General features: G+C 56.8%; 1 protein-coding gene across 1 annotated transcript in view; it reads left to right on the top strand.

Annotated features, from left to right (window-relative positions):
- The window catches only part of LOC104862721 (tensin-3), a gene marked incomplete at its 3' end in the record, with an annotated part of 101,784 nt that overhangs the window by 29,988 nt on the left and 60,945 nt on the right, over positions 1-10,851 (top strand). Inside the window, exon 3 of the mRNA XM_033764920.1 lies at positions 6,144-6,181. Coding sequence (XP_033620811.1) covers positions 6,144-6,181 — 38 coding nt within the window. The remainder of the gene's footprint in view (positions 1-6,143; positions 6,182-10,851) is intronic.

Genomic DNA, 10,851 nt, shown 5'->3' with positions numbered 1-10,851 from the left:
CCCCCCCCCCCGACCATGTTGTGGAGTTCTTCTCGGAGCTCTCGCACACATCACATGCGTGCACACCACGCTGCGCCTGTGCTTGGCCTCGAGACGCAGCTATGCCGGCCGTGGATGTGTGTGACCTGGCGGGAGGCAGGGAGGTTTGGGCAGAGCCTAGTGCGGGCTGTGACGTGGGCACACCCTGTGTGACTTGGCGAATTGTGTAGGGTGCTGCGTGACAGCTGTGATGGTCTGGGCGGCCCCCGGCTCCCAGGGCTGGTGGGGATTGGAGTTTAGGGGTCCTTGCGGTGGCAGCCAGGTTCTTCTTGTTTTTGGTTTTTTGAGACAGGGTTTCACTGCGTAGCCCAGGCTGGCCTCAAACTTGTGGCGATCCTCCTGCCTCAGTCTCCCGATTGTTGGGATTACAGCTGTGCACCACAAAGCTTGGCTGCCTTTGTTCACTTAAAAAGATTTTTTTCTTTTTTGCAGTACTGGGGATTCAAGCTAAGGCCTTTAGGCTGAGCTGTAGCCCCAGCTCTTCTTGAAAAAAAATTATTATTGTTTTTTATTTTTGTGTTTTGGTACCCGAGATTGAACTCGGACCTTGTGCTTGAGAGGCAGGCAGCAAAACCATTGCGCTAAATTCCTGGCCCTTATTCTTGTTTTTGATACAGGGTGTCACTGTTACATTGCCCACACCAGCCTCGACCTTGAGCTCCTCCTGCCTCAGCCTCTCAGAACCCTGGGATTACAGGCATATGCCACCAGGCCTAGCTTCCTTTCCTCTTTTAAGAATTAGGTGACTTTTTTTCTTCTTGGTATCTAAGACTTCATTTCATCAGGAAGACTAAATATTTAAATAATGTATGTTGGGCAAAACCTCAGCCTTTTTTTTTAAATGGGTTTTGACCTCTAAAACCCAGATGGTCTTTGTGGCTCTCTACCTTACATACCGCAGGTCTGCCATTTCTTCCAGTTGGAGTTTGTGGTGCGTAAGTTGTCCGGTTTGGTTTGTTCTGTTCTGCCTTTAGTGCCCGCCCTTGTTTCCTGAGGTCTCTACCGACATCAGCAAGGCTCTTGCAGTCCTGACCTAGTGTCATGCGCAGACCTGGAATTCACGTCCCTTACACTATTTGGTTTTCCCTTTCTAGCCCCTTGGTTCTGGGACAGTGACTCCCCAGGCTGCCATAGCTCCTGGCAGAGGTTTGTTAATTGGCTTAGTGAGCGTGGCTCCCGGAGTTGGCATGGGGCACGGAAGAGCCTTTGCCTACTGGCTCAGCGTGTGTCAAGTCCCCCTCCCTGGGATGGGTGGGCCAACTCTGGCGTCCTAAATCATCATCCCCTCCCCATGTGCGAGCTCCACTGCCCAGGGCAGGTCTTTCCGTCACTTTCCTGGTGTTGGACACAAAACCCAACACCCACAGCTTCGCTGGAGAGGCTCAGAGTCTGAAGGGATTCAGTCCATGGTTGGCTGGCTCCAAGGCAGGAAGAGTGCAATGGGTCACAGGTGCTCAGTTCACGGTGTCCAGGCAGCAGAGCAGGGGAACGTGCCAGAGAGGAAGGGGCAGGGAACATAGTGAACCCAAGGCCACCCACCCCGTGGCCCACCGGACACACTAGAAGTGAGCTGCACCAATCTCCGGGGGACATCAGGGCCCTCCAAGTTGACCTGCACCCCGGCCAGCATAGCAGGTTCCCCCGTGCCTCCGCCTGGTGTTTGTGGGCAGAGGGAGAACGTGCCTTCCTCTGGGAAAAGGAGGGCCAAAATGCTTCGAGTTGGGTACACTGCCGGGCTCTGGGAAGGTGTGGCCCAGGTCACTGTCGGGGTGCAGCTCCAGGCTCAGACCTCTCCCTCATGAGTCTTTCCTAGGAGAGGGGCCCTGTGCCAGAGCCCTGCGGGTTCCCCCGGGTCAGGACTGGGTTCCGTCCTGAGAGACTGGCAGGGTCAGCTACCTCTTCCCTGGGTTCTCTGGAGACCCCAGAGCTCCATGTATGGGGTCTGTGCCAGTACAAACCCCTCGTGCATTCATCTAAGTAACATTTTTAAGGAAAGGGGAGTTTTTCAGAGCCCAGCGAGAGAGTGGGTGTTATGCGTCTTTGGTGCTCTCATCCCTGCCCTTGCCTGTTACCCATAGGTGCTGGGAGGGTGTTTTGCACTTGGGGGAGGCGGTTTGAGTAGCAATAGGAAGTGTTTGCGCAGCCCTTCCATGTCCTCGGACCTACTGCTCTGCTGACGGTTTCTCTGGTTTTGCTGAAACAGGGTCTCAGTAGGTAGTGCAGGCTGGCCTCGAACTCAGATCTGTAGCTCAGGCTGGCCCCAAACTTGCCACCATCCTCCTGCCTCAACCTCTTGAATGCTGGGATGAAGCTGTGTGCTGCCATGCCTGGCTGTGACTGATCTTTACAGACAGAGTGATACTGGCTGGGCCGTAGGGTGCCCCCAGGAGGGATGGGGTGCAGGCGCAGTCCTGGGGTGGGGGCACTGGGCCCCAGACTCGGATCTCTTCTTCCAGGGCATGTGCCCCTTGGCTTCCTTCCTGTTTTGTTAGAACCCATCTGCTTGTCTTGTGCCTTTTGATTTGTTTTAGTTTTTTTGAGACAGGGTCTCACTATGTAGTTGAGACTGAACTGGAACTCACTATGTAGCCCACGCTGGTCTTGAACTCACAGTGATCCTCCTGCCTCAGCCTCCCGAGTGCTGGGATTACAGGCAAGCGCCACCACACCCAGCCTCGAGTGGGTTTCTGTACACAGCAGATACCACGCTCGCTCATTGTTAGGAGACTCCTGGCCCGGGATGCAGTGCAGGCCGCCAGATGCTGGGCCCTCCTTACGCTGGCTCCCGAGCCCCACGTCTGCTTACCACACCTGTGACTTCTCAGGAAGGTCCCGGCAGCCGTCATACTCCTGGTGGGGAGCTCGGGGCTCCCAGAAGTCTGATTTCCATGGGAAATCTCGGATCAGGCCAGTGGCGTGCGTAACAGTTCACTGTGACCATTCCTGAGAGCCGACCCCGCTCACTGGTGAATAATGGTGAATAATGGTGAATAACGGTGAAAATGCCATCCTGTGGCTGTCACAGGTGCACGGGGCCCAGGCGGCCCCCTGGTGCAGCCCGGGACGAGGTGTCCACTCGGGTCCCGGCTGACTGGAATCCATGTTCCCTGCTGTGTCAGCAGGGCAGCCTTCAGTGACACTGGCATTACTTAAAACGGAGCTCCCGTGTGAGGGCGGACATGGAGGTCCCCCGGCGTGGCTGCATGCACTGCAGTGGCTCATCAGAGGTGGCCGAGCTGACCCGTGGAGACAGGCAGGCGTTTGGGGCTGATGCGGGAGGAGAGCTTGGGGTGCCACAGAGTGCGGTCTGGGGAGGTTGAGAGAGCGCCGGGCCTCTGGTGACAGCACCGGTCAGGCACTGTGTGCGTTTCCCTGGCTCTGGGGATTGAACCCAGGGCCTTCACACCAAGCCACCTTCCCAGCCCCCTTTTTTAAATTTTGAGTCAGGGTCTTTTAAGTTGTCCAGGCTGGCCCTGATCTTGCATCTTCCTGTCTCAGCCTCCTGGTTTTACAGGTGTGCTCTGCTGAGTCTGTCTCTGTTTCATGTGAGTTGCAGGCACTGCCTGTTTTCTTGGGTCCCTCACGACCACTTCCAGCCGAGGAACTTACAGCCCTCAAGCGTGGGCGCTGTGTCCTCAAGTTGGGGGAGACGGTGATCAGGACCTGAGGGGGGAGTGAGGAATAAAAGTCCCCTCTGTCTTTAAAATTTGAGGTGACTTCCAGATTTGCATCCCTGATCTGAGAATCTACTGTCCAAAATGCTCCAAGATCTGAAACTGGGATGCTCACAAAATTTCAAATTTTGGGGCATCTTAGATTTTGAATTTTAGGATCAATCAATAAAGTCTGCATCAGGGTTCCCAAATTGGAAACATTCAAAACCTGAGCCACTGGCAGGAGTTTGTGATGAGGACGCTCAGCCTGGATTTGTATTTGGTAGGGAACAGGATTCCTGGCCGCAGGAGGGGAGGAAATGAGGAGCTGGGGGAGGGCACTTGTTTGTGTGACAGCCACACTGTGTGTGTGTGTGTGTGTGTGTGTGTGTGTGTGTGTGTGTGTGAGAGTGTGAGACTTTGAACCCACCATGAGGTGCAGAGCGGACTGGTAGCTTAGGGTCAGCCTGAAGTTGGGACTTTCCAGCGGGATGGAGCCAGTGTGTTTGGAGCCCCGGTGGGTTAGGCTCCTGGGGCCGCTGCACCCTCTCAGGATGATTCTCCTTTCTTTCCTCTGAGTAATTTGGGGCCATTCCCACGCTGGGGACACTATGGACCTGCTGTGCCTTTGTCTCCCGTGCCTTGTGTGTCCTGGGGTGCTCTGTCTTGCGCGTGCCTCCCCAGTTCAGCTGCGAGCTGCCAGGACTGTGTTGTGCACACGTGTGTGTCCCCTGCTGGGTCTGGCCTGCTCTCACCTTCCTTTGAGACCAGCCTGGCCTAGTCCCATCTGGGCCAGACTCTGCCAGGTCTCAGGAGCTGCCTTGGTTTGGAAATTGCCCATCCCCTCTGTGCACTGGACTGGAGAAGATGGAGAATAAATTCTGTTGTGATGCATAATTCCAGACCTCAGGCTCAGCATGGCAGTGCAAAAAACATCTTGCAAGGCCAGGGGCTTAACTCAGTGGTTCTGCTGCCTGCCTCACAAGCACAAGAACCCGAGTTCGATCTCCGGTACCAAAAAAAAAAAAATCTTACAAAGATTCGAAGAAGGAACAGCAGAGTGCACTGGTCACCAGGCCCCAGGCCGGTGGCCCTGTTTTATCCTCACTCTGCCGACCCTTCCTGATCTCAGGGTTCTGTAGCAGGCAGGGTGGGGGACAGAGGCAAAGTTTCCTGCATCCCCAGGGCCCCAAAGTAACAGAATGGGACTTGTGGCTCTGCGGAAGCTCCATGTACTTCTGTACATGGAAACTACTTTATGGGTTCAAAGTGGGACCCCGTGTGACACCGGGGTGGATCTGAGAGTGGAACAGAGGCCCAGAGAAGTGCTGGGACCTGCCCATGGCCACCCAGCCAGATGGGCAGAGCCCTGGTGGGCTGGCACACTTGAGGGTGGCCAGGGATGGCACCCCACTCCCCCTGTAGCTCCCGTGGCTGTGCTAGGATTGTCCCTGCGATGGCCTCGTTTCCAAGTGTCCCCATTGCGTCCTCTCTGCTGGGGCAGGACCAGCTCACTGTGCCTCGTGGATGCCGGGCCGGTGACTTCCACGTGGTCCCAGCCCTCAGCTACACTGTCAGAGCCACGAGGACGCAGGAGCATGCGGTTCACAGGGGGGTTGAGGTGGATGGTCAGGTGGGCGTTCAGTTTGTCCTGAAAGAAGCGGATGCAGAGCAGAACCTGAACTCAGGACTGTCACGCCTGGCCTGGAAGCTCGCATGTGAATGCGTGAGGCCCTTTGCAGGTTTCTCCCCTCCATCCCTGGAGACCAGCTTCAATTCCAGGCTGGTGAGAATGCTTTTCACTGCTCTTGCTTCTGCTCGTTCTCATGGGGGTCCGGCATGGCTGGGTGCGCCCTGAAAAGTCTGTCTTCTGAGGACCCTGCCCCCAAGGTTCCCAACTGGGCTGGTGGAGCTGCTGCTGATGGAGTAGTTGGACCTGGGTTCGTTCTTGTTATTTTGGTACCGGGGATTGAACCCTGGGCCTCACAAACGCCAAACGCGCTCTGCCGCTGAGCTGCGCATCCAGCCTTGCAGTGTGGCTCAGGACTTCTGTCTCCCTCTGTCTTGTGTCCCAAGGGCAGAGTCGTCTTGGGTCCAGTCTGCCCTTTCTCAAGGAGGCAGGGAGTCTGGAGATGCAGGAAGTGTTGCTGCCTCTGGGAGGCTGAGGTGAGAGGATGGTAGGCTGGAACCCAGCAATTTAGTTCCTTTCTTTTTTTTTTTTTGGTACTGGGGATCGAACTCAGGTCCTTGCGCTTGCAAGGCAGGTGCTGGAACCACTGAGCTAAATCCCCGGCCCAGCAACTTAGTTTCTTAGAGAGACCCTGGCTGAAAATAATAAAAAGGGAGCTCAGTGCAAAGGCCCTGAGTTCAGTCCTCGGCGCCAAAAGAGAAGAAAAAAGGTATCGTTGTTGGGGCTGCTGACACACTCACGTTCCTTTTCTTTTCTTCCAGCCTGCAAGTATTCCTGCCACAAGAAATGTGAGGCCCAGGTGAGCATTCCGTGCTTCCCGTGGGACTTTTGCAGCGAGCTGGCTGCTGCTGAGTGATACGTGGAGAAAGGGGGCTCCTTGGATGGCAGCCACGGAAAGTCAGGAATGAGCCCCAGAGCTTTGAAATCCACGTTTTCATTACAGAAAGTAATTCTGAAGAATTTGGTTTCAGATCAGATTTCGACTGCTTTCCCGGGCTGCTTCTCGGTGACAGGTGATCCCTGGTTTCTCCTTGCCTGGCAGCCACTCCCTGGGCTGCTGGGTGGGAATGGAGGGGCGTGGGTGCAGGCTGGGCCTATAGGGAAACCTTGGCTCAGGTGGGAGCTGGGTGTGGTGGCCGGGGTGGAACAGAGGTGGTGACGTGGCCTGCGTGTGGCTGTGAGCTTTGATTGCTGAGTGGTCCCCCTGCTGCGCTGGGCTGTTCTGGGTTTAGACTCTGAAGAATGGGTTTTGCGGGGCCCTGGGGCAGAGCTTGTGGTTCCCCCTATTCTCCAAGTTTCCCATATACAGGGGGTGATCAAAAGAAGTGAATGTTTAAATTTTAAAAATGTATTATAGTAACGGACCCACTGCCATGAATCCCCTTAAATCCTCCTGCTCGCTTCAACAAAGACACTCATCCCACTGATCTGGCTGCTTTCTGCAGCCGCTCTCGAGTCCTCTTTCCTGAGGGTCTTTACGAGGTGTGATCCAAAATCTGATGACTGCTGCCGCCCGGCACCATCCAGCAGAACAGCAGGTCATAAAAACATGTTGTAGTGTCCTCGTCCGCCTTCTTCACTGGATCTGGCACCGTGTGATGTCTGGTTCTTCCTCAAAGTCAAAGTGACTATGAAAGGGAAATGTTTTGCATGGGTTTGGGGCATCGAGGCAGCCAGGACAGCGCAGCTAAAGACCCTCAGGAAAGAGCACTGCAGAGCTGCTGCAGAAAAGTGGCACGGACGAAGGGATGAGTAAGTTCAAGGCGAGAGGAGTATTGGGAAGAGGATTTGTGGCAATCTGTCTTTTATTTTTTTGTTTAAAAACACATGAATTTAAACACTGCCATTGCCTTCAATCACACTGCATCTGCTGTGGATCTGTGGCGGGTCTCTGCTGAGCCGCAGGCCCCGTGGGCTGAGGAGGCCCAGGGACTTGGGATTTTGTAGCTGTTGTAGATCTCAGGAGCCTGAGTACCCCACCCTGGCCTCGTTCTCCTAGCTGAGGCTGTGCTGGAGACACAGGTTTTGTGTGTGTGTGTGTGTGTGTGTGTGTTTGTACATGGGAACCAGAGGGTGGGTTTTCTCCTCCCTGTCTACCATCTGCTCACGCAAACCCACGTGCACATACACAGTGCACCCACACATGCACACGTAGACACACACGTGCCTCTCGTACCCACACGCAGACCCACACACAGTGGGGAGCGGCAGACGGTCTGGCCCGTCTCTCTCCAGACACTGTGGGCCCTGCCTCTCTGTGGGGACTTCCCAGCTGCATGCAGCTGGCCCTGGCCAGCCTAGTTCTCCCCACCCCTCTCTTTCCGGAGGTCATGTGGCCACCTCTCCAGGCTCCATGGGCTGAGGGAGCAGTTCTGCCCTCCTCTTTGTGCACCCCAGGCTTCCCCTTTCCAGTAGGCAGATCTTTCTGTCCCCCCACAGCAGGCGGGGCTGGTCCCCAGTGAGGTTTATTTCAGGGCTCTGTCCTGCAGATGGGCTCCTCGCCAGGTGCTGCACCCTGTTATTCTAAGGGGTCCTGTCCACACAGGGCTTCTGAGGGGCGGTGAGTAGGGTGTCGCCCCACCTTGGGTTGCGGCTCAGACTTGCAGGTCTTCTTCCCTCAAGGAGTCCAGCGGTGCCCCTCGCCTGCCCTGGGAGTCTCTGGTGGCAGTCCTGTCCTCGTAGCTTGTTGTGGTCACTGATGTGGCTGGGAGAAGGGGTGAGCTGCTGTCCTGTCCTGTCTCTGCCCTGTGTCCCCCAACTTACAGAAACAGCCTGCCCTTGTCTGTGCCCTTCTGGCGAGTCGGGGGCTGAACTCTCAGGTTCCCCACATTCGCAAAGCCTGAACAGTCTCTGCCAGCTCCCTTTCTCCCCACCGTGGTTGTCACGGCGCTGAGGGATAAACCACAGCTCCTATCAGATGCTGGTGAGGAAGGTATCATGTTCTTGCCTTTTGATAGCATAGCTTAGACTGGCAGGGGAGAAAGTGCTGGCAGGAACAAAGTGCCTTCTCATTCCTAAAATGTCCTGCGGCACTGTATGGACTCCCAGGGCTGAGGTTCTCAGCGGAGCCAGGCAGGGTGGAGTGGGGTGTGGTTTGTCCACACTGCTGACGGTGGCCCCGTGGGTTTGGGGCTCTTTAGGACGCTGCATATGTACATCGTGGGCTCGGGATCACCCTGTGTGGTTGCTGGTGGGAACGTGGGCTGGGCTCTTGGGCACCCAGCGCCTTTGCTGACAGGTCATGGCCCCAACTCTGACCCCCTCACTGGGGACCCCATCTGTGTGGGTGGAGAGGACCGCTGCTGTCACTGGTCTGTGCCGTCCGTGTGAGGCCTGTGGTGTCCCCGGGGAAGGGGGTCACTGGTGGCGGGGTGGGCAGGGAAACAGTCACAGCTGAGGCAGTGCCACCCCCTGTGTCCAGGTCACCGTCTCCCTGAGCCCCTGGACAGTGCAGCTACCCGGCTCTGTGGGCTGACAGGCGGAGGCTGGGCTCTGCTGTTCCAGGGACCCTGCCGAGACCAGAGCCCTGCATCCTCCCTGTGTGTGGGTTGGGCCTCGTGCACCCAGCGTGGCACCATTGGGTGGGGGTCCCTGTCGGGGATCAGGCCAAGCAAGTGGAGCCCTCACTGCAAAGGGACCACACGGACCGGAAGCTGGGCCCTGGTGACAGCGAGTCTGTGGGCGCTGGTGGACACAGGTGCGGCCCGCAAGACGTGGATGGGTCTGGGCTGAGGTGTTCGGTCAGGGCAGCCCCCGTGAGCCTCGGGCTCTGCGTGTGGGGAAGGGCACATCTTAGGGGTGCCGAAACATTACGCGGGTTCTGGGGGTCGGTGTCCGTGCTGCGCTGCGTGGGCCTTGTGACTGGTGTCTTCCTGCCCCTGACTCACTGGCTCAGGGAAAGGAGAAGTGGCAGAAGCAGCAGCTTTCGGAAGGCAGATGCTGCTGAGGGGAAGGGAAAGGAGAAGCCGGATGCTGTGCCGCGGAGCGGGGCCAGTGCGGGGCCTGTGACCTGGGAACCCTGCCCTTGCCACTTCTGACCCCGGGCACTGGCTTCTTCCACTTCTGCCTGTGCCTTGGCTCCACTGACCTTAGAGTGGAGCTCGGCGCCTGGCCGGGTGTTTGCCTTGGTGCCTGTGGGAGCTCGGGAAGCTGCCTGCTTCAGGGCCTTTGCCTCCCTGGCCCATCTGTGGCCCTGGAGGCCCGTCCTGTCCCTCTCACATCAGTGCCAGCTTCTCCAGGATGTCCTGCTGGGCCCCTGTTGCTGTGTCCAGAGCCACCGTCCCTGAGGCCCTGGAACCCCACGGTGAGTCCTGCGGCTCTGTTCAGTGGTCCTTTCAGCTTTGCAGTGGACCCATATGACTGCCCAACTCAGCCCTGCTGTGGGACAGCAGCTGTGCCTGGGCAGGGTTAACCGGGTGCTCGGGGTGGGAGCCTGCCCCTGCCTGGCATGGAAATGGGGGGCTTTTTTCAGATGGGCGCCGATCTGACCAAATGTGCCCCAAATGTGCCAGTAAGAAAGGGCTGCCAGTGTTCTCAGAGAAACCGTGCCCCATGTGCCTGGCGGGCTGCTGTGCTCTGTGTGTCCTGCCCTCCTGGTCCCATGCATGTCTGTGGCTGTCTGCAGTTGTGAGGGTGAGACAGGGGTCCCGGTGTATTGAGTGTAGCTCGAGTGTCACACTCCACCACCACCACCCTGGGACAGTGCAGTGCCCTCAGCTGCCACTGGCCTCCGCTGTCGCCTTGAGATGCCACCACTGCAGGACATTGGGCTAGCCGGCAGACACCACAGGTTATTGCTGCAGATCTCTGCAGCCACTGTGTGTTACCGCCAGCTAGTCCTGGCTCTCTGGTTAGGGCGCTGCAAATGGTCCTCATCAGCCCCTGACCTCTGCTGTCAGGCTTTGGGCTGTTTCAAAGATAACAGGTCCTGGTGAGACCAACACAGCACTGTGTCCTCCCAGACTAACCTGAGGTATAAGGGAGTCCTGCTTATATAGCTGCTGCAGGCCTGTGATTGGTCTACATTGGAGCCTGCTGATTGGTCCAGGTCTGAGTTTGTGATTGGTCTGTATTTGAACCCATCATCGGTCCATACTCTGCAGAGGGAGGGCAGGCCTGTTTGTCTGTTGGTTCCCTGCCACCACGCCCCTCCCGGGGCCCTGCTCTTGCCATCCAGGAGGAGTCTCGTCCAGGCTGCGAGCTCTGCCTGTGCTTGTCTGGTGTTCCTCATCCCAGTTACCACCTTGCTCTAAGGATGGAGCCTTTTTTTTTTTTTAATGAACCCAGGACCTTCACAGTGATCTACACCCCCAGCCCTTTCTTATTTTTATTTTGAGACAGCATCTTACTAAGTTGCCCAGGCTGGACTTGAACTTGAGATCCTCCTGCCTCTGCTCCCAGAGTGCTGGGATGATGGGGCATGACACCAGGCCTGGCTGGGCAGTTGATTTTTTTTTTTTTTTTTTTTTT

Source organism: Fukomys damarensis, unplaced genomic scaffold, assembly GCF_012274545.1.
Source record: "Fukomys damarensis isolate Sample0158 unplaced genomic scaffold, DMR_v1.0_HiC HiC_scaffold_17, whole genome shotgun sequence".
NCBI lineage: Eukaryota > Metazoa > Chordata > Mammalia > Rodentia > Bathyergidae > Fukomys > Fukomys damarensis.
Note: the sequence above shows the minus strand (reverse complement) of the source record. Positions and strands in the feature narration are given on the sequence as shown.